Here is a 23,463-nt window from a genome sequence, read left to right on the forward strand (position 1 = left end):
AGCTTCCAATTCATAATCACCGGCATTAATTTAAAATCAATTCCCATTTTTGCCAAAGAACTCAAATCTTTGTCTCAATATTCCGAAGAAAAAAAAAAGAAAAGTCCCTAAGGAGCCCAAACACAAAGAAGCCAACAACGACAGACCAAATGACCCACATTCGGGGCAAGGTATAAAAGTTATTTCCATTTACAAAACTTCCAACAGTTCTGGATAAGCTGGCTTCCACTGACGTTTTAACAGAATTCTGAGTCAATCATGTTGAATTTTAAAATTTTTGCCCTGCTCCTGTTGGTCATCCCCCAAATCCTGGCAGCCGGCATATGGTATCGTACAAAGTCGCTGGAATCCCATGAGTCCCTGGAATCGCCTGAAACATTGGAAGTATTCGATCGTTCTCTGGAGGATCTACATCATGTGAAGATCAATTGGCAACCGGTGTGGGATGATATTGCTGGGGAAAATGAATTTGTTGTCAAGGCAGTTGGTAAAAAAGGTAAACCGATACTTGTAAAGACCCCTATTTTGTTAACCAAATCCATAAAAGCCAATAAACCCTCGACACCTTTGACAACAGTCTAAAATAGAAAAATGAAAAAAAAGTCGAAATTTAGTTTTATTTCAAATTTGGAGGGAAAGGAGGCCGGGACTTTTATGGTTAAGGCAACAAAATGGGGGAAATATTTTTTCAAGTCTCAAACAAACGTGGATTTTTTAAAAATTATTTTTTGAATTCCTAAACAATCGTGGATTTTTTAAAAATTATTTTTTGAATTCCTAAACAAACGTGGATTTTTTAAAAATTATTTTTTGAATTCCTAAACAAACGTGGATTTTTTAAAAATTATTTTTTGAATTCCTAAACAAACGTGGATTTTTTAAAAATTATTTTTTGAATTCCTAAACAAACGTGGATTTTTTAAAAATTATTTTTTGAATTCCTAAACAAACGTGGATTTTTTAAAAATTATTTTTTGAATTCCTAAACAAACGTGGATTTTTTAAAAATTATTTTTTGAATTCCTAAACAAACGTGGATTTTTTAAAAATTATTTTTTGAATTCCTAAACAAACGTGGATTTTTTAAAAATTATTTTTTGAATTCCTAAACAAACGTGGATTTTTTAAAAATTATTTTTTGAATTCCTAAACAAACGTGGATTTTTTAAAAATTATTTTTTGAATTCCTAAACAAACGTGGATTTTTTAAAAATTATTTTTTGAATTCCTAAACAAACGTGGATTTTTTAAAAATTATTTTTTGAATTCCTAAACAAACGTGGATTTTTTAAAAATTATTTTTTGAATTCCTAAACAAACGTGGATTTTTTAAAAATTATTTTTTGAATTCCTAAACAAACGTGGATTTTTTAAAAATTATTTTTTGAATTCCTAAACAAACGTGGATTTTTTAAAAAATTATTTTTTAAATTCCTAAACAAACGTGGATTTTTTAAAAAAATATTTTTTGAATTCCTAAACAAACGTGGATTTTTTAAAAAAATATTTTTTGAATTCCTAAACAAACGTGGATTTTTTAAAAATTAGTTTTGGAATTCCTAAACAAACGTGGATTTTTTAAAAAATTATTTTTGAAATTCCTAAACAAACGTGAATTTTTTAAAAATTATTTTTGGAATTCCTAAACAAACATGAATTTTAAAAAAATTATTTTTTGAATTCCTAAACAAACGTGGATTTTAAAAAAATTATTTTTTGAATTCCTAAACAAACGTGGATTTTTTAAAAATTATTTTTCGAATTCCAAAACAAACGTGGATTTTTTAAAAAATATTTTTTGAATTCCTAAACAAACGTGGATTTTAAAAAAAATATTTTTTGAATTCCTAAACAAACGTGGATTTAAAAAAAAAATATTTTTTGAATTCCTAAACAAACGTGGATTTAAAAAAAAAAAATATTTTTTGAATTCCTAAACAAACGTGGATTTAAAAAAAAAAATATTTTTTGAATTCCTAAACAAACGTGGATTTTAAAAAAAATTATTTTTTGAATTCCTAAACAAACGTGGATTTTTTTAAAAATTATTTTTTGAATTCCTAAACAAACGTGGATTTTTTAAAAACTATTTTTTCAAGTCACAAACAAACGTGGATTTTTAAAATTATTTTTTGAATTCCTAAACAAACGTGGATTTTTTTAAAAATTATTTTTTGAATTCCTAAACAAACGTGGATTTTTTTAAAAATTATTTTTTGAATTCCTAAACAAACGTGGATTTTTTAAAAATTATTTTTTGAATTCCTAAACAAACGTGGATTTTTTTAAAAATTATTTTTTGAATTCCTAAACAAACGTGGATTTTTTTAAAAATTATTTTTTTTAATTCCTAAACCAACGTGGATTTTTTTAAAAATTATTTTTTGAATTCCTAAACAAACGTGGATTTTTTTAAAAATTATTTTTTGAATTCCTAAACAAACGTGGATTTTTTTAAAAATTATTTTTTTTAATTCCTAAACCAACGTGGATTTTTTTAAAAATTATTTTTTGAATTCCTAAACAAACGTGGATTTTTTTAAAAATTATTTTTTTAATTCCTAAACAAACGTGGATTTTTTAAAAATTATTTTTTCAATTCCTAAACAAACGTGGATTTTTTAAAAATAATTTTTTTCAATTCCTAAACAAACGTGAACTTTTTAAAAATTATTTTTTCAATTCCTAAACAAACGAGGATTCTTTAAAAATTATTTTTTCAATTCCTAAACAAACGTGGATTTTTTAAAAATTATTTTTTTAATTTCTAAACAAACGTGGATTTTTTAAAAATTATTTTTTCAATTCCTAAACAAACGTGGATTTTTTAAAAATAATTTTTTTCAATTCCTAAACAAACGTGAACTTTTTAAAAATTATTTTTTCAATTCCTAAACAAACGAGGATTTTTTAAAAATTATTTTTTCAATTCCTAAACAAACGTGGATTTTTTAAAAATAATTTTTTTCAATTCCTAAACAAACGTGAACTTTTTAAAAATTATTTTTTCAATTCCTAAACAAACGTGAACTTTTTAAAAATTATTTTTTCAAGTCTCCGACAAACGTGGATTTTTTAAAAAATGTTTTTTTCAAGTCCTTAACAAATGGGGATTGTTTTAAATAAATATTTTTTCAAGTCTCAAACAAACGTGAATTTTCTAAAAATATTTTTTTTTATAATTTTTATTTTTAGGCAAATGTACAGGGGACTCCAGCAAAGGCTTGGCAAACCTCTTCAACCAATCGCGGAAACTTATACCCTGGGACAGTGTTAAACAAATCGTTAAATCCTTTGCCGATGATCCTGAATTCAAGGCCCTAAAAGATTACATCGAATCTGCTGACTACAAGGAAAAGGTCGCCCTCATACGCAGCTCCGAGGAGTACAACATTTTCAATTCCTTTGTGTGTAATGTCCTACATCTGGATTTGCAACAGGATGGCCACTATGTTTCCCGGAATTTCCTTCGCAGGGCACCAGAGACCGGCATCAGAGGTCTTATATATAAAATTCAATCGGTAATCCCGCGACAAAAATTGAGAGATTTATATGCTCACTTAATCTCCACCGATGATCAGCTGTTGCGAGAAGTGACCAGCATGAAATCGAAGGAATTTGAGCGAATTGTTAAACGTTTGAGAAATAATGTCCCAGCCTACAAGGAACTTACGGTGACCCTGTATCATTTGGGTGTTCCGCTGGATCAGTTGAAGGGTGTGATTAGTGATGCCCTGGGCTGGGATATGGATTGGGATACCATACCATAAGGAGGTGAGAGAGACAGAGTAGAGAGAGGGAGAGGAGTAGAGAACCCTCTTTCAGAAGCATAACATACCAAATCAGAATTCGGTTATAAGTTCGGTATTGAAGTGAAAATTTTTAAAATAAAAGAAAATTAAAGTATAACAAGACCAATAGACTTTTATTTCGGAAATAAATCCTCTGAGTTGTTATTTTGCCCAGAATGGCAGCAAGGTTGGCTCTAAGGTCCTCAACACATTTATCATTCCATTTGACCTCCAAACCATTACTGCTATCTCATTCTGTGATGTTTTGAGAAACAATCTCTCCCGGTTTCAACTATCTTCACAACTATCTTTCCCACCTTCAAAGTGTCAAAATATTTTCCCAACAGCAAAAAACTTTTCCCATCACTTTATTTATTCTAAAACCCGTCAAAACATTTTGAATATTTTAACAACTAAATTTCCCGTGCCCAACCAACTATGAACTCAAATTCTCCCAACCTCCCACGACAGGGAGACAGATAAAAGTTTCTGTTTGACAGTAGTTTTAAATACCGTTAAATTATCAAAATTTCTACGGAACTCTGCCATGGCTTTTGGGTCTTTAAATATTTGTTTGAAATTTCAAATATCGGTCTTCGGTATGTCATTGTGTCAACGTCAAGTGCCGTGAATCCACTGCAGATTCATCGATGGTTGTTTGGCTGTTGGAAAGTTTTGAAAAAGTTGTCATCGGTGTCAGAATTCGGTTGTTGTGATGAGATGTGACAGGAACTTACAAAAAAAAAAAAAAAAAAAAAAAAAAAAAATCAAGTACCATCACACGAAGAAATATGAATTTTTTTTAAATATTTGTTCAGACCAAGAAACGCGGATATTTTAAAGAATCAGAAACGTGAAGAAACGTGGATCAGTTGAAGAAACGCGGATTTTTTAAAGAATTTCTTTTTTCAAGGACCAAAATGCCTTACAAATGTCCGTTTACTTAAGTTCTGTAGTCCTGTCATAATTCTTTAGAAATACAGATTTATTGCGATTTTTCCTATCAGCCAAAATTCTGGAAAAAAAAAATTATGTTTTATATTGACTTTGGGTCTTTGAGAAATTCTTTATAGAGGTCTTTAATTTCTGAGAAATTTCAATAGAAAAGAATTCTTTAGAATTCCACGATTATTGAGGTCTGTGGGCCCTCAAAAAATTCTTTAAAAACTCCACGTTTATGGATACTCTGAAATTTTATTAAAAAATCCACGTTTATGGATCCTCTGAAATTTTTTTTTAAAAAAATTCACGTTTGTGGATACTCAGAAATTTCTTTAAGAAAATATACGTTTATGTGTCCTCTGAAAATTTGTTAAAAATCCACCTTTATTGAGGTTTTTGAGTCCTCTGAAAATTTTCTAAATAATCCACATTTATTAAAGTCTATGGGTCCTCTGAAAATTCTTTAAAAAATCGTTTATTGAAGTCTATGGGTCTTCTGAAAATTCTTTAAAAAATCCACGTTTATTCAAGTCTATGGGTGCTCTGAAAATTCTTTAGAAACTCCACATTTAATGAAATCTACGAGTCCTCTGAATATTCTTTAAAAAATCCGTTTATTGAATTATATGAAATTAAAAATCCACGTTTATTGAGGTATATGGGTCCTTAAAATAATTCTCTAAAAATCCACGTTTATTGAGTCCTCTGAAAATTCTTTAAAAATCCACGTTTATTGAGACCTCTGAAAATTCTTAAAAAATCCACATTTATTGAAGTCTATGGGTCCTCTGAAAATTCTTTAAAAAATCCAGGTTTTTTGAAGTAAATGGGTCCTTTGAAAATTCTTTAAAAATCCACGTTTATTGAGGCCTCTGAAAATTCTTTAAAAAATCCACATTTATTGAAGTCTATGGGTCCTCTGAAAATTCTTTAAAAAATCCACGTTTATTAAAGTCTATAGGTCCTCTGAAAATTCTTTAAAAAATCCACGTTTATTGAAGTCTATAGGTCCTCTGAAAATTCTTTAAAAAATCCACGTTTATTAAAGTCTATGGGTCCTCTGAAAATTCTTTAAAAAATCCACGTTTATTGAAGTCTATGGGTCCTCTGAAAATTCTTTTAAAAATCCACGTTTATTGAGTCCTCTGAAAATTCTTTAAAAAATGCACGTTTATTGAGTCCTCTGAAAATTCTTTAAAAAATCCACGTTTATTGAGTCCTCTGAAAATTCTTTAACAAATCCACGTTTATTGAGTCCTCTGAAAATTCTTTAAAAAATCCACGTTTATTGAGTCCTCTGAAAATTCTTTAAAAAATCCACGTTTATTGAGTCCTCTGAAAATTCATTAAAAAATCCACGTTTATTGAGTCCTCTGAAAATTCATTAAAAAATCCATTTTATGGATCCTCTGAAAATTCTTAAAAAATCCACGTTTATAAAAGTCTATGGGTCCCAAAAAATCTTTAAAAAATCCACGTTTTTTGAAGTCTATGGGTCCTCTGAAAATTCTTTAAAAAATCCACGTTTATTGAAGTCTATGGGTCCTCTGAAAATTCTTAAAAAAATCAACGTTTATTGAAGTCTATGGGTCCTTAAAAAATTCTTTAAAAACTCCACGTTTATTGAAGTCTATGGGTCCTCTGAAAATTCTTAAAAAAATCAACGTTTATTGAAGTCTATGGGTTCTTAAAAAAATTCTTTAAAAAATCCATGTTTATTAAATTCTATGGGTTCTTAAAAAAATTCTTTAAAAAATCCACGTTTATTAAATTCTATGGGTCCTCTGAAAATTCTTTAAAACATCCTCGTATATTGAGGTCCTTTGGTCCTCTAAAAATTCTTTAAAAAATGCACGTTTATTGAAGGCTATGGGTCCTCTGAAAATTCATTAAAAAATCCACTTTTTTTGAAGTCTATGAGTCCTCTGAAAATTCTTTAAAAAATCCACTTTTATTGAAGTCTATGGGTCCTCTGAAAATTTATTAAAAAATTCACGTTTCATGAAGTCTATGGGTCTTCTGAAAATTCTTTAAAAAATCCACGTTTATTAAAGTCTATGGGTCTTCTGAAAATTCTTTAAAAAATCCACGTTTCTTGAAGTCTTTTGGTCCTCTGAAAATTCTTTAAAAAATCCAAGTTTAAAGAGGTCTGTGGGTCCTTAAAAAATTCTTTAAAAAATCCACTTTTATTCAGGTCTATTCGAGAACCGACGATTTATGTATTAGAATACCCACAATTGGACGCCATTAATTTGTCCAGCTGATTGGGCGCCATGTTTATTGTAAATCTCACCCTTGGGTTCCATGGAATTGTCTATTTTGAGTACCCATAATTTATTGAGGATTTCGAGTTTGAAAATTCTTTAAAAATACACTCTTATGGAGGTTTGCGAGTCCTTTAAAAATTCTTAAAGAAAATCCACGTTTGTTGAGGTCTAGTGTTCCTTAAACAATTCTTTAAAAACCCACGTTTATGGAGTTAGGTGGGTCCTTAAAAAAATCCGCGTTTATTGAAGCCTGAAAATTCTTTAAAAAATCCTCCTTTAATGAAGTCTATGGGTCCTCCGAAAATTCTTTCAAAAAAATCCCAGTTTATTAAGGTCTATAGGTCCCCTGATTTTTTTTTTAAATTATCCGTTTATTGAAGCCTGAAAATTCTTTAAAAAATCCTCCTTTATTAAAGTCTATAGGTCCTCTGAAATTTGTTTTAAAAAAAACCACGTTTATTAAAGCCTATAGGTTCCTTGATTTTTTTTAAATCCACGTTTATTGAAGTCTATAGGTCCCCTGAAAATTCTTTAAAAAATACACGTCCCTTTGAGTCCTCTGAAAATCTGCTAAAAAATCCACTTTTATTGACATTCTGGAGTCCTAAAAAAAATCTTTAAAAATCCACGTTTATTGGGGTCTTTGACTCCTCTGAAATACCCTTAAAAATCCTCAATTGGGTCCTCAGGAAATTAGTCCAATTAAATGTTGGACGCCATGTAGCACCACTTTAGAATTTTCCTGTTTAAAGATACGATTGGCCGCCATGAATTTGGGTTTTTAACTCTTGCTATTGGGCGCCATAGGGGCGCTATTAAAGCTTCATGGTTGGTCTTTTGAATATGTGTACTTAAATCCTACAATTTTTGGGTGCTAAAATGTTTCTATTGGATTCTAAAATTATAATCTGTTTGGAGCCCACGATAGGGTCCAACAGCTGTAGAATTTTGCTGTTTAGAGATTTGGGCGCCACAACTTCGACTACTTGATTCATACGTGTTCTTTAGAATTTTTCCATTTTTTCTTATGACCTATCCCCCATCCCCAAGGAAAGCAAATTGGATCTGAATATTTAGAGCTTTTCAACTATCAAAAAGGAACATGGCCGTTCTTTTTTCTTCTTTTCCAAAAGAAGACCACCTGGAAACCTTCTAAAATAAAGCTGACCTCCCTGCCACGCCACTAAAACACCCCCTTACCATAAATGTTTCTAATATTTCATAGTTTATTGCAACTTTGCCATAATACTATCATAAATATGCCATAAAAAAACTTTAGCCTCTCGTAAACATAATTTGATATTCCATTTCTAATTTTCCAAAAAAGAAAAACTTTGGAAAATTGGATGGGTTTTTTTCGGAAAGTTGCATCCTTCTACATTTCTACACAAACACACACACCTACATCCAAAGGCCAGGTGTGTTGTTGTTTACTTTATTAGCTGCTGTTGCTGTGTTTTATTGCTGGGCTTGGCCACCCACCCATCACCATCCCCAACAGCAGGCGGGGGGAGTTGCTGAGGTGTGGTTGGTGTTGTGATATATTTTTATGTTGTGAACTTTCTGACCAGAATGCATTGAGGATTTCGTTTATGTATTATTCCGGTTTGAAAGTATGTGTTTTTAGCCGGCCATAAAATGCAATTTTGAAAAATTAATTTTTCATCTTTACTTGGGGAGGGTTTAATAAATTTTGTTTGTTTCTATGTGGGTCATATGCAGGACATACGGAATATTGCATGTTAAGCCTCCACGACACCCCCGCCCCAACTTTGGGAGCTTTGGTATGTAGTTGGCGTTTTTTTTTCTGTGAAGTTGTAATTTTTAATGGCATTCCACTAAAGTTAATTTTCTTTCCTTGTTTCCCAGCCCCGGCCGGCCAAAGCGTGGCTGATTACCAAGGGGAGTTGGTTTTTATGTTGATGTTACTCAGTTGGTGTTCTGAGTCGAAAAAACCAGGTCAACATATAATTTTGTTAATTGAATTTTGTATTTTTGGGTTAATAAAAATAACTTGGCATGTTTGCTAGGAATATGTGGAGAATAATTTTGGAAATAAATTGCATTTTTAATTCATGATCAACGAGAATATTCATTGCAAGGGGTTGGAGTAGCAGGACTTAAGGGCATTATAAAAAAACTTCAGTTATCGAAAAGAAAAGAAGATAATATTTTGAATAAAATGAAATGAATACTCTACATGATTTATGAAAATGGGCAAAAATGGCGCCCAATCGTGGGTGATTCACTAGGAAATGCGTGGCGCCCAATCGAGATTTTCTAGATTTTTTCAATAATTTTCTCAATAAACGTTGTTTTTTAATAAATTTAAAGAATATTTGAGAAGAATTTTCAGAGAATTAAAAGATCTCAATAACTTTGGCATTTTTTAAAGATTTTTTTTAAATTTTTTCAAGGCCACATGGACGTGGATTTTTTAAAGAATTTTCAGAGGACCCATAGACTTCAATAAACGTGGATTTTTTAAATAATTGTCAAAGGATCCATAGGCCTCAATAATCCAGGATTTTTTAAATAATTTTCAGAGGACCCAAAGACTTCAATAAACGTGGATTTTTTAAAGAATTTTCAGAGGACCCATAGACTTCAATAAATGTGGATTTTTTAAAGAATTTTCAGAGGACCCATAGACTTCAATAAACGTGGATTTTTTAAAGAATTTTCAGAGGACCCATAGACTTCAATAAACGTGGATTTTTTAAAGAATTTTCAGAGGACCCATAGACTTCAATTTTTTAAAGAATTTTTTAAACAATTTTTTAAAGAATTTTCAGAGGACCCATAGACCTCAATAAACGTGGATTTTTTAAAGAATTTTCAGAGGACCCATAGACTTCATTAAACGTGGATTTTTTAAAGAATTTTCAGAGGACCCATAGACTTCAATTTTTTAAAGAATTTTTTAAACAATTTTTTAAAGAATTTTCAGAGGACCCATAGACCTCAATAAACGTGGATTTTTTAAAGAATTTTCAGAGGACCCATAGACTTCATTAAACGTGGATTTTTTAAAGAATTTTCAGAGCATCCATAGAGTTTTCAGAATTTTCAGAGGACCCATCCACTTCAATAAACGTGGATATGTGTGAGAAATCGGAATTCACCTTCCCCTACACCCCAGCCTGTGATTTTATTATCTAATTCCTAAAAATTCTCCATTCGGAAATTCCTTTTTTCAAATAATATACCCATCTGGCTGCATTCCATGGTTAATTAATTTTGAACACCTCAATTTGGTATTTGGTTTCAAACACAATTGTCAGTTCTAACTAACTGTTCAATAAACAAGTAATTGTATTTCCAAAAAAAATTCAGAATCTCCGGTTCTAAGGGGGCACAATTAATCAACACTTAACTGAACCGGTACCGGTTCGAGATTCACACTTTTTCATCGTTTCTGCTGTGGTTGTTGTTGTGTTCTGGGTACTGCAGAACCAAACCAAAGATAATGATCATGATTTCATGGTATTTTGTTGTGATCCAAAATACGTCAATAAATTAGAACAATACTAATTTTGGAGAGGGGGGAGTTGTACCCTACGCGAAGAGAGATCTGCCTATATCGCTTTGGCAGCGATAAGAAGGCATCGAAGCGGTTCTAAAATTGGAGACTTTGAGACCTTTAAAAATTCTTTAAAAAGTTCACGTTTATTGAAGTCTATGGGTCCTCTGAAAATTCTTTAAAAATTCCCGGATTATTGAGGTCTATGCATCCTCTGAAAATTCTTTAAAAATTCCACGTTTAGTGGGGTCTATGGGTCCTCAAGAAAATTCTTTAAACAATTCTGTATTTTTGAGGTCTGTGGATCCTCGAGAAAATTCTTTAAAAAATCCACGTTTATTTAAGTGTATGGGCCCTCTGAAAATCCTTTAAAGTCTATGGGTCCTCTGACGACTCTTTAAAAAATCTACGTTTATTGAAGTCTATGGGTCCTCTGAAAATTCTTTAAAAAAATCCACGTTTTTTGAAGTCTATGGGTCCTCTGAAAATTCTTAACAATATTTTGGATTATTGAGGTTAATGGGCCCTCTGAAAATTCTTAAAAAAATCCACGTTTATTGAAGTCTATGGGTCCTCTGAAAATTCTTTAAAAAATCCGCGATTATTGAAGCCTATGGGTCCTCTGAAAATTCTTTAAAAAATCCACGTTTATTGAAATCTTTGGGTCCTCTGAAAATCCTTTAAAAAATCCACGTTTATTGAAGCCTATGGGTCCTCTGAAAATCCTTTAAAAAATTCACGCTTGGGTCTATGGGTCCTCAGAAAATTCTTTAAAAAATCCACGTTTATTAAGGTTTATGGGTCCTCTGAAAATTCTTTAAAAAATCCACGTTTATTGAGGTTTATGGGTCCTCTGAAAATTCTTTAAAAAATCCACGTTTATTGAGGTCTATGGGTCTTCTGCAATTTCTTTAAAATATCCACGTTTATTGAAGTCTATGGGTCCATTGAAATCCTTTAAAAAATCCAGGTTTTTTTTTAAGTCAATGGGTCCTCTGAAAATTCTTAAAAAAATCCTGGATTATTTAGGTCTATGGGACCTCTGAAAATTCTTTAAAAAATCCACGTTTATTGAAGTCTATGGGTCCTCCGAAAATTCTTAACAAAATTCTGGATTATTGAAGTCTATGGGTCCTCTGAAAATTCTTTAAAAAATCCACGTTTATTGAAGTCTATGGGTCCTCTGAAAATTCTTTAAAAAATCCACGATTATTGAAGTCTATGGGTCCTCTGGAAATTCTTTAAAAAATCAAAGTTTATAAAAGTCTATGGGTCCTCTAAAAATTCCTTAAAAAATCCACGTTTATTGAAGTCTATGGGTCCTCTGGAAATTCTTTAAAAAATCAAAGTTTATAAAAGTCTATGGGTCCTCTAAAAATTCTTTAAAAAATCCACGTTTATTGAAGTCTAAGGGTCCTCTGAATTTTTTTTAAAATCCACGTAGGTCCTCTGAAAATTCTTTAAAAAATCCACGTTTATTGAAGACTATGGGTCCTCTGAAAATTCTTTAAAAAATCCACGTTTATTGAAGACTATGGGTCCTCTGAAAATCCTTTAAAATATCCTGGATTATTGAGGTCTATGGGTCCTTCAAAAATCCTTAAAAAAATCCACGTTTATTGAAGTCTATGAGTCTTCTGAAAATTCTTTAAAAATCCTGGATTATTGAGATGTATGGGTCCTCTGAAAATTCCTTAAAAAATCCACGTTTAATGAAGTCTATGGATCCTCTGAAAATTCTTTAAAAAATCCTTGATTATCGAGATCTATAGGTCCTTTGAAAATTCTTTAAAAAATCCACGTTTATTGGGTATGGGTGCTATGGAAATTCTTTAAAAAATGCACGAATGAAAAACTTTTGATTGGGCGCCATATATTTGCCTAGTGAAATTTCCACGATTGGGCGCCATTTTCCATACATCAAGTAGAGTATTCAAAATTCTACTTTAGAATCGAAATATTTTGAATCTTTTTTTTTTTTTTTTTGAATACCTTCTTTTGTTTTCGATACTGGCGCCATCGTTATTGTTCACGGTCCATAACAGATGCCGACGACGACAGCCACCAAAAAAAAATCGGCGAAACAAGTTTGAATCTTTTTTTTTGATTTTTAATTTGTTTTCTATTTTGATTGGCTTTGTCATATTACAAATTAATTTTTGTCGAGCTTCAAATTAAGAACTTCGTTTAAACAGTTCACACAGAAGCTTTCGACGGATCAGTTGTTTTGAATTTAAATAAGTATTCGGTGGTTGGAATTAATTGGAACTAAAAAAAAATAAAAGAGATATTCAAAATAGAAAAATGATGCGAATAGTTTGTGTGACATTGTTGTTGGCTGTTTGTGTGGTGGGTGCTGAGAAATATTTGCTCGAAAAACGTAAGTGGAATTTTGAAAGTTGTTTTTGAAATATGGGAAAATATGAGAAATTTTGAAAATAGGGTTTTAATAACAAAAATATTGATTTTCCAATTCCAGCTGACTTCTTGGAGCCATGTAGTGTCAGTGGCAACAGTTTTGCCAGTTGTCTCTCCAAAAATGTTGGAAATATTCTCAAGGAATGGAAAAATGGTAAAGGGAAATTTTGAAAAATATCGACACCTAAAATTTTAACATAAAATCCCCTCTAGGCGTTCCCGGCCTGCGTACAGTCAATGCCATAGATCCCTTGGAAATTCAACGCATCCTTGTCGATGGTGACCCACTGAGTCCGATTGGCATTCATTTGGAATTGACAAATGTTACAATGGAGGGCATCAGCGATGCCCAGTGTACAGAGGCTAGGTAAGATAATTAAAGCGATGGAATTTTGAAAATTAAACTCATAATCATTTGAAATTTTAAAATTTCCCACATTGCAGTTTCAAGCCGAAACCCTTGAGCATATTGGCCAAATGTGTGGTACCAAAGCTAGTTTTAAGTGGAGATTATAATATTACGGGGCATTTATTGGAATATCCCTTGGATGGCATGGGAAAGGCTTCGCTAACTGTGGGTAAGTTCAAAAAAAGTTGATAAAGAGCTTAAGAGCCTCAGTAGAATTCTTTAAAAAATCCATACCGATTGAAGTCTTTGAGTCCACAAAAAATACATAAAAAATTCAATGAGTCCTGGAAAAGTATGTGTCCCTGAAAAATCCTTAAAGTCAAGGTTAAGTGATATATTTGAGCCCTGAAAAAATTAATTTAAAAACCAGCATTTATTGGTAGTCCACAAGAGTTCTTAAAAGTTCGTCTCCATTTTTTTTTAAAAATTCATTTAAAATCTGCCTTTAGTGTGGTCTCTAAGTTTCAAGAGGCTTCTCAAAAATCCACATTTAATAAGGCCTTTGAGTCCTCTAAATTTTTTTTTTTTTAAAAGTCCTCGATTATTCAGGACTATGTATATTTATCAAATTCTGTAAAAATCCACTGTTATTGAAGTCTGTGGGTCCTCTGAAAATTTCTTTAAAAAATTCAGGAATGTGGGTCCTCGAAAAATTCTTGAAAAAAATCCACTTTTTTTAAAGTCTATGGGTACTTGAAAAATTCTTAAAAAATTCCACTTTTTTTGAAGTCAGATTTTTAGAGAGATATGGGTACTTGAAAAATTCTTTGAAAAAATCCACTTTTTTTGAAGTCTGTGGATCCTTGACAAATTCTTAAAAAACACATTTTTAGGGGGATATGGGTAGTTGAAAATTTCTTTAAAAAATTTACTTTTTTTTGAAGTCTATGAGTCCTTACAAAATCCACGTTTTTTGAAGTCTATGGGTACTTGAAAAATTCTTTGAAAAATCCACGTTTTTTTAAAAATCCACGTTTATTGAGGTCTTTGGGTCTTTAAAAAATTCACGTTTATTGAGTTCTATGTGTCCTTGAAAATTCGCGAAAAAATCCAAAAAACCTCTAGAAAATCCAAAAAAAATCCCTTAAAAATCCTTAAAAAAAATTTGCGTTTATTTAGGTCTATGGGTGCTTTGATTTGTTTTTTAAAGTCCACGTTTATTGAGGTCAATGGGTACTTGAACAATTCTTTAAAAAAATCCACACTTTTGAGATCTTTTGAGTTCTGGATAAATTCCACGTTTATTGAAATCAATAGGTCCTCGATTTTTTTCAAATTCACGTTTATGGAGGTTTTTGAGTCTTCTTTAAAACGTTACTTCTTCTGAAAATTCTTTAAAAATCCAGGTTTTTTGAGGTCTTTGGGTCCTTGAAAAATTCGTTAAAAAATCTACGTTTTTGAGGTCTTTAAGTTCTTGAAAAATTCGTTACGTCTTTGCAAAATGCTTAAAAAAACCAACGTTTATAGAGGTCTATGGGGGGTCCGAAGAATACTTTAAAAAAAAAAACACGTTTATAGAGGTCTATGGGGCTTCGAAAAATGCTTTAAAGAATAAACCTTTATAGAGGTCTATGGATGCTCTGAAAATTCTTTAAAAAATCCACTTTTATTTGAATGTATGGGTCCTTCAAAAAATCGACGTCTATTGAGGTCCTCGAAAATCCTTTTAAAATTCAAGTTTATTGATATTTGTTATGGTGGTCTTTGAATCAATCAATCAAATTCATGAAAAATCCACGTTTATGAGGACTTTGAGTCCTCTGAAAATTCTGACTGTTTTGCAACAACAAAATACTACGGTATCCCGAACAAACATTCCGACACTGTTCCAATCCACGTTTATAGAGGTTTATAAGACATCTTGAGGACTTATTGAGGTCTGTGGGCCTTTGAAAAATTATTTAAAATGTCCAAGTATATTGAGGTCTATGGGTCCGCGAAAATCCACGTTTATTTCGGCCAAGGGATCTACGAAAAATTCTTTAAAAAATCCAGGTTTATGAGTCTGCAAAAATTCCTGAAAAAATCAAGATTATTCATATATTTCAATCCTCAGAAAATCTCATAAAAATCCAGATCTGTGAGTCCTCTGAAAATTCTTAAAAAATCCATGTTTTATTAAGTTTTTGACTCCCTGAAAATTCTTTTCAAAATCCCCTTTTGTTGGGGTCTTTGAATTCTTAAATATTCTTTTTAAAATACCCCATTGTTGGGGGATTTATAGAAGTATATTTTTACTCTGAAAATTCTTTAAAACATCCTCGTTTACTGAGTTCTATGGGTCCATCAAAAATTCTTTAAAAAATCCACGTTCATAGAGGTCTATGAGTTCTCGAAAAAAAAAATCATTTAAAATTCCAAGTTTATTAAAGACTTTAATCCTCTAAAAAATCCACGTCCATGAGATATATGGGTTTTAAAAAAATTCGTTAAATTTCCACGTCTTTGAATCCTCAAAAATTTCTTCGAAGGATCCACGTTTATTGAGGTCTTTGGTCTTCGGAAAATCCTTTAAAAAACTCAGTGTTTTGAGGTAAATTCTTAAATTAATGTCGTTTAGAAAATGTTCAAAAATTAAAAAATCCTTTAAAAAAATCACATTTATGAAGGTCTTTGAGTCCTCGAAAATTTAATAAAAAGTTCACGTTTATTGAGGTATGTGATCCCTTGAGTCTTAAAAAATATCGTTTACTGAAGTCTAAAAAATGTTAAAAAATCCACATTTATGAAGGTCTTTAAATTCGCGAAAAAAAATCTTTAAAAAGTTCACGTTTATTGAGGTCTCTGAGGCCTTGAAAATTCTTAAAAAATTATCGTTTACTAAAGTCTAAAAAATTAAAAAAAAACCAAATATATGGAGGTCTTTGGATCTTCGAAAAATTCATGTTTTTGATGTCTTTGAGTTCTCCAAAAATTCTTTAAAAAGTTCATGTTTATTGAGACATTTGGATCCTTGGAAAATTCTTCTTATTTGGGGTGTACGTATGTAATGTAGAACTCGTCCGTTCATTCAAGTGGTTTCTGGTCGTTTGAGCCAGCGCAGAGGACCAATGAAGACACACATATGGATTTTATGGTGACCTTATTGTGGTTTTGAGAACTTGAAAAATATGTATGTAAATATTGAAGTCCACGGAAATTGCCCAATAATTCCCCAAATATTCAATAAATCAATTAAAAAAGAAGCTAATTTCAGCCAGGCCGAACTTTCCATACCCCCCACCATTTGGAAGAAACTTGAAAAATTAAAAAAAAATCGTCGAAAAATACCGCTTAAATAAAAAACGTTATATGGGTATTATATGGGGACTATACCATATCGTGGACCTATATACACAATTCTCTTCTAGGGTATAAAATACCCACAAGGAACTTCTTGTGTAAATTTTCAGACAATTTCGTCTGAAAAATGTGGAAAAAAAATCATCAAAATACCGAATGTCAGAGGGTACCGTTATATGGGGGCTAAACGATATCGAGGACCGATATAGCCCTTCTTTAGCTTCCTTTCTTAATTCGTTTCGACTGTAGTGTGATTACAACAGACGGACGGACAGGGCTAAATCGTCATAGAATATTACGGCGATCAAGAATATATAAACTTTGTTTGGTCTAAAATTATTTCGATGAGTTATAAACGGAATGACGAACTTAATATACTCTCCATACTATGTATGGTGGAGCGCATAACATACACCGAAATTGTTTAAGATTTTGTATTTAATGTTCCTAATAGGTACTACAGTCTGCGTTAGAAAATTTTCTGTGCAGGTCCAGGCCTTCGTATAGCCTCGATATAACGGCACCTCCCTATTTTCGGTATTTTGGTGATTAAAGCGACATCATTCACCGATTTGTTTTCAAGTTTCGCATTTGAATATTGTAATGGCTTATGACAAAAGTTGTCTATGCGGGTCCAATTCTTCGTATAGACCCCAATATAACGGCTATATTCAGTATTTTAATTTTTTTTTATTTTTTTGAAAATTTCCAAATTGGTTCCAAATAGTGGAGGGTATTCAAAGTTCGTTAGTTGTTTTTACTTACAAATATTGCTGCAAAAACTACTATAACTTAACCAAATCGCAGCAACACAATTATTCTTATCTATTCCAATATTGAATGGAGAACATTGCACGACCACTGGACAATTGTCAAACGTGTGGAGAGTTCGTATTCTACCGGAATGAGGAGGGTTCCTTTCTGGTCCTTATTGTCGAAAATTTCCAACCAGACTAGGTTTATTGTTGATTGAGAGGTTACAACCCGCACATTAAATTGACGACGGTATGCACGCTGGATCCACATAATGTACCGTTGATTTGAAAAGTAAATTTCAAAGATTCGGGCACGTTGTTCAGTTGTGTATTGCTCCATTATAAATTGTTCAAGTCTCCTTTACAAAATACTGAAAACAAAAGTAAAAAACGAATTATTATAAAAAAGTTATAAGGAATTCCCAATACTTCGGTTTTTCTGGGCCACCCTGTATTTTCGGAGTGATTAACTTAAAGTATTTGATGAACAAAAATTTCGTTATCCCTTAAAATCAATCAATTGTCTCTCACTATTCCATTGAGGAAAAGACCGAGGTCCCTTGGGACCACACAATTATTCTTATCTATTCGAATATTGAATGGAGAACCTTGCAGGACCACTTGAACATTGTCAAATATGTGGACAGTTCGTATTCTACCGGGACCAAGAAGGTTCCTGCTGCTACTGCTCTTTGTCGTCGAAAATTTGCAACCAGTCCAGGTTTATTGTTGACTGACGGTATGCACCTTGAGTCAACCCAATGGGCCATTGATTTGAAAAGTAAATTTCAACGATTTAGGCGCGTTTCTCAGTTCTGTATTGCTCCATGATAAATTGACCAAGTCTTCTTTACAAAATGCTGAAAAGAAAGAAAAAACGAATTGTAATAAAAAAGTTATAAGGAATTCATAACACTTCGGTTTGTCTGCCATCCTGTATTTTCGGAGTGATTAACTTGAAGTATTTGATGAACAAAAATTTCGTTATCGAAAAAATCACTCCATTTTCGCTTACTATTCCTTTGAGGAAAAGACCGACAGTTCCATTGACCTTCACTTCAGTTCACCTCAAGTTTTTCCTAGGAGACTTTGAAATAATCTCAATGGCGTAATTATTATGCTCAGATTCCTGATGTCTGCCTTGAGAATCGGGTGGCGATTATAATAGTCTGTTTCTCTTAGGATTCCTTCGGAAACTAAAAATCTCCCATCTGATTGTTGAAATACTCCCTCTTTCGTACCATTCCGACCTGTAAACTATGGAATATTATTGGAAATTAATTATTTACGGATCTGTCACTTTGGGAGCTTATGATACATTTCAATTTTAATAGTATGTGCTAACTTGACCATTAAACTTTTATTCGGCAATGAACACCCCAAATAAATTTTATTTTAAAATTACTGAGAATTTTTCATATCCCCCAAAGTTATGGCTAGACTTCAAACTCAAAAAAATTCCCATAAAATGAAAAAAAATCAAGCCAGCAATTAACACTCCACACATTGTATCTCTTTGTGACCGAACACCTTTGCTTTAGCTAAGAGCTATTTTTAAATCGTTTCCTGCTCCATTGTTGTGCCTCCCTGTTCTAGTTTTTATTTATTTTTTTAACAGATTTTTTTTTTATAATAATTTGTATTAAATTCTTCTCGATTACGTTTGCCAGTCAAGCCTTAAGCTTGTCGTCCGACTGGCTATGCTTGATTAGAATTTCAATGATAATATGTACAACAACAATTTATAAATAGTAAATAGCAAGTTAATAAGAATTGCTAATAGCTCAGCCCCTACGACCTTAACATTTGTGCGATGAATGTTTACGCAGTGGCTTTACAATGCCCTACCTCAATGTTTTGGGTTGGAGGGTAAGTTTGGGAGTATTTACATTTTTTGGGAAGACCAAACTTTAATTTTGCTTCAATTCAGGAGAATATATCCTGGGTCTTCTTGTACCTAGGAATGAGTACTCTTTGGAAAGACCAAACTTTAATTTTACTTTAATTTAGGAGAGTATCTCCTGGCTCTTCTTGTAGCTAGGAATGGGTACTCGTGAGAGAAGAGAATATAAGGATCTTCAGAGAGCCAACCGATACAGCTCTCTCTCTCTCTGCCTGACCCTCAACCCGACTCTCAACTAAAAATAGACATGGATTTATTTCACTCTCAATATGCATTGATTAATTACTCCAATTTATCTCACACTCTCTTTCCCTCTCCCTCTCTCTTTCAGAACAATCTCGCGTCGACATCACCGTTCGCCTGTTGGCTCGCGAAGAGCGTAATCTTCTCTTTACCGATGTGGAGCGTCTGCACTTGAACCTACGTGATATCAGTGGACTACGACTTCAGCTGGATAATCGAGCTGCGGAGGCAAAGGCAAATGAGATTCTGAATCAAAATGAACCGGGCATTTTTGACATATTGCGACCAAGTTTAAATGGAGCCTTTGGCCGAATAATGCAAGATTATTGGACGAAAATTTTGGCCTATGTACCGGCATCGTATTTGTTTGAAGACTTGCCAGTTGGAGGCAGAAGATATAAATAGACTAGGGAAGGAAGTATGTCGAAATAAGCGCAAAATGTGATTTATTTTTTTAATTGTTAAAATAATATTTAGATTTATGCATAAGAATGAAATAAAACAAATATATAATTTTTTAATTAACAAATGTTTTATTAAATAAAATATCAAAGCCTTAAGGTGAGAGTGCATAGGCGGCTTTTTTAATGGCTTAAATCATATTTGGAAAACAACAAAGGAAGAAAACGGAAACATTTAAAGGAAATGATGTTGTCTATGAAGATGCAGAGGTAATAAAAAAGAGACGTGCAATAAGCTGTATGTGAGGACAACGAAGAGAATATTGTGTGTGAGAATAAATGAGTATAAAACAGATGTTAAAAAAGGAAGAGAAAACACAGCTTTATCTCAGCATATGAAACAGTGGGGACATACAGTGTGGAGCAAAAGTGATTCCATGTTCAGCATATGGATGTTTGACCGTTCATAAAACATAAACCAATGAACCAAATGAAACAAACTTTTTTTCCCGGAATACTTATTTTATTAGTAGCAAATATACTTAAATACTACAATAATACAACAAGAAATGTAAGACATAGAAATAAAAAAACAAAAACAGAAGGCATGTACTCAGTTTTGCACCTTTTATGAAATATTATAAAGAAATACCAAATTAATATTTGGTCCAAAGACCCTTATTCTCTATTACATTTTTTATGCGCTTTGGCATGCTCTCAACTAAGTTCAGTATAATTTCTTTCGGAATTTTGCTCCATTCAATCTCCACGCGTCTCCAGAGATTGTCAAGGTTGCATGCTGCCCGAGCCGTCGCTTCACAATTGACCATAAGTTTTCAATTGGATTGACGTCGGGACTTTGAGCTGGCCACTCCATGACCTTAAAATTTTGTTTTGCCAACCATTCTTTGACAATTTTCGCTGTGTGCTTTGGATCCCCATCCTGTTGGAAAGTGATTTCTCCTTCGGGATAGGCACTCTTATCGATAAAATCGTGAAGACGGGTTTTTAAAATATTTAAATAGTCCTCTTTTCGCATTATCCCATCAATTTTGTGCAACGACCCAACGTGCCACCATGTGAAGCACCCCCAAGCCATTATACTTCCTCCTCCATGCTTTACGGTTTGCTTTACATGATGTCTCTGAAGCTTGTCTCCGGGTCTATGCCAATAATACTTCTTGCCATCCGACTGGAAACGGTTAAATTTGGATTCGTCTGACCAGATAACACGTTTCCAGTCTTCTATAGTCCACTTCTTGTGTGTCTTTGCAAATTGTAACTGAGCTCTAACATTTTTCTCGGATAAAGCTGGTTTATTTTTTTAACAGAGGCGACATATCCAATTCTACCCAGTGCTCTTCTAGCTGTCCATCGACTTACGGTTTTATTTAACTCCTTAGAAGCCTCTTTTGGTGTTAAAAGCTTATTCTTCCTCATGTTGGACATCATAAGTCGAGCATCAGAGTCCGTTAGAAGGCGGGGGCGACCATTCAACCCGCTTTCGGAACAAACATTTTGTCTTTTTTGCACCTTGACCACCACTGACTGACTAATTTTCAGCTTCTCAGCAATTGTGCGTGTCGAACAACCATTTTTAGTCATGGAAACAATACTATTTTCGGTGTCTGGCGATAGCTTCTTCATTTTAAAGATATAAGTTGAAGACTAATTTCTTAATTCATGAAATCTACTTTAAACTGTAAGAATTGTGCGACTTTCTGAATTATGACAACGAATATTGAATGAAAAAGATATGAAACTGTAAATCTGGAAGTATTTTGCCGATAAGAAAACAGGGAGAGCAAAAACAAGTGCGAATAACGGAAGGTGCAAAACTGAGTACATGCCTTTTGTTTTTGATATTTTTTCTATCTCTTACATTTCTTCTTGTATTATTGTAGTATTTAGGTGTTTTCTTACAAATTGAATAAGTAATCGAGAGAAAAAAGTTTGTTTCATTTGGTTCATTGACTTACGTTCTATGAGCTGATGAACATGCTTATGCTGAACATGGAATCACTTTTGCTCCCCACTGTATATGAACACTTCGATAATGTGAGAATTCCAGATAAGGAGAGGAGATAGAATAAGCCCTATACTCTTGACAGCCTCCGTAGACAAGAGAGAGTGCACATATCGATGAATACAAAAAAAAAAAAAAAACAAGTAAAGTAAGTCTTAAAGTCGGGCGGGGCCGACTTTATGATACCCTACCATTTTGCTAATTTAGAAGAGCTCCGCATAACAATTAAACGTTTTAATGGGAGAATTCAATCATACACGCCATGATTATAATTATAATTTAAAGTTCAAAGGATTAAACATGCCGAAGCATTTGTATCTTTTAAATTCAGACTTGTATTGGCCATTTGGTGCACAATTCATTTGAAATCGGATAAAGATATATATGGGAGCTATATCCAAATCGGAACCGATCTCGATAAAATTTGGCAAAGATATTTCTGAGCTGTATTTGATATATTTCCCTGAATGTCGTTGTTACGGAGTGCATATTACGGCTGTGGGTAACAAATATAACATATCGAATGAACATTATATGGGGGCTATAGCTATATCTGAACCGATCTTCACCAAATTTCACGTACTAGTTTCTAGACTCAATTCGGTCGTATGTGCCAAATTCCATCTTATTTGGACAAATATTAGACGTTTGGTGCACAATAAATGGTAAATCGGACGAAGTTATATATGGAAGCTATATCCAAATCTGATCCGATTTCGATAAAATTTGGCAAAGATATTTCAGAGCTTTATTTGATATATTTCCCTGAATTTGATATATTTCCCTGTGGGTAAAAAATTCAACAAATCGGATGAACAGTATATATGGGAGCTATAGCTATATCCGAACCGATCTTCACCAAATTTGACATACTAGTTTCTAGACTCAATTCGGTCGTAAGTGCCAAATTTCATCCAATTTGGGCAAATATTAGACGTTTGGTGCACAATCAAAAGTAAACCAAAGAAGCTACATATGGGAGCTATATCCAAATCTGATCCGATTTCGATAAAATTTAGCAAATGTATTCCTGAGCTGTATTTGATATATTTTCCCAAATATTGTTGTTACAGAGTGCATATTACGGCTGCGGAGGACAAAAATAACAAATCGGATGAAACATATATATGGGAGCTATAGCTATATCTGAACCGATTTCGATCAAATTTGGCATACAGGCCTTATTTTGTTGTATGTGCAAAATTCCATACTATTCGGCCTGATATTACACGTTTGGTGCACAACAAAAAGGAAAATCGGACGAAGATATATATGGGAGCTATATCTAAATTTTTACCGATTATCTCCAATTTCAATAGGGTTCGTCCTTGGGCCAAACAAATGATTTGTGCAAAATTTCATCTGGATAGGGCAATAAATGCGAACTGTACTTTGGACAGACGGACATGCATAAATCGACTCAGAATGTGATTCTATGCAGATCATCAAAAGGAACTATGGGTCTATCTCGTTTCCATTTGCCTGTTACAAACAAATGCACAA

The 23,463-nt window shown here is 32.6% G+C and overlaps 2 protein-coding genes across 2 annotated transcripts; both read left to right on the plus strand.

The window, feature by feature from the left end:
* Nucleotides 1-258: 258 nt before the first annotated feature.
* Nucleotides 259-3,834, plus strand: LOC101890552 (uncharacterized). Its single transcript, XM_059130246.1, has 2 exons — nt 259-496; nt 3,196-3,834. Exons 1-2 carry the CDS (start codon nt 259-261, stop codon nt 3,768-3,770), a joined length of 813 nt encoding a protein of 270 aa, XP_058986229.1. The 3' UTR covers nt 3,771-3,834.
* Nucleotides 3,835-12,699: 8,865 nt separating this feature from the next.
* On the plus strand, nt 12,700-19,947 carry LOC101890382 (uncharacterized). Its single transcript, XM_011295733.3, has 5 exons — nt 12,700-12,903; nt 13,003-13,095; nt 13,155-13,308; nt 13,386-13,519; nt 19,622-19,947. Exons 1-5 carry the CDS (start codon nt 12,828-12,830, stop codon nt 19,936-19,938), a joined length of 774 nt encoding a protein of 257 aa, XP_011294035.1. The 5' UTR covers nt 12,700-12,827; the 3' UTR covers nt 19,939-19,947.
* The last annotated feature ends 3,516 nt before the right edge of the window (nt 19,948-23,463 follow it).

This window comes from Musca domestica, unplaced genomic scaffold, assembly GCF_030504385.1.
Source record: "Musca domestica strain aabys unplaced genomic scaffold, Musca_domestica.polishedcontigs.V.1.1 7, whole genome shotgun sequence".
Classification (NCBI taxonomy): Eukaryota; Metazoa; Arthropoda; class Insecta; order Diptera; family Muscidae; genus Musca; species Musca domestica.

Coding starts and splice junctions, on each gene's coding strand:
- LOC101890552 (XM_059130246.1), top strand. CDS start 259: ATGTTGAATTTTAAAATTTTTGCCCTGCTCCTGTTGGTCATCCCCCAA. Junction 497..3,195: donor CAAGGCAGTTGGTAAAAAAG/GTAAACCGATAC, acceptor TTTTATTTTTAG/GCAAATGTACAGGGGACTCC.
- LOC101890382 (XM_011295733.3), top strand. CDS start 12,828: ATGATGCGAATAGTTTGTGTGACATTGTTGTTGGCTGTTTGTGTGGTG. Junction 12,904..13,002: donor GAAATATTTGCTCGAAAAAC/GTAAGTGGAATT, acceptor TTCCAATTCCAG/CTGACTTCTTGGAGCCATGT. Junction 13,096..13,154: donor TCTCAAGGAATGGAAAAATG/GTAAAGGGAAAT, acceptor AATCCCCTCTAG/GCGTTCCCGGCCTGCGTACA.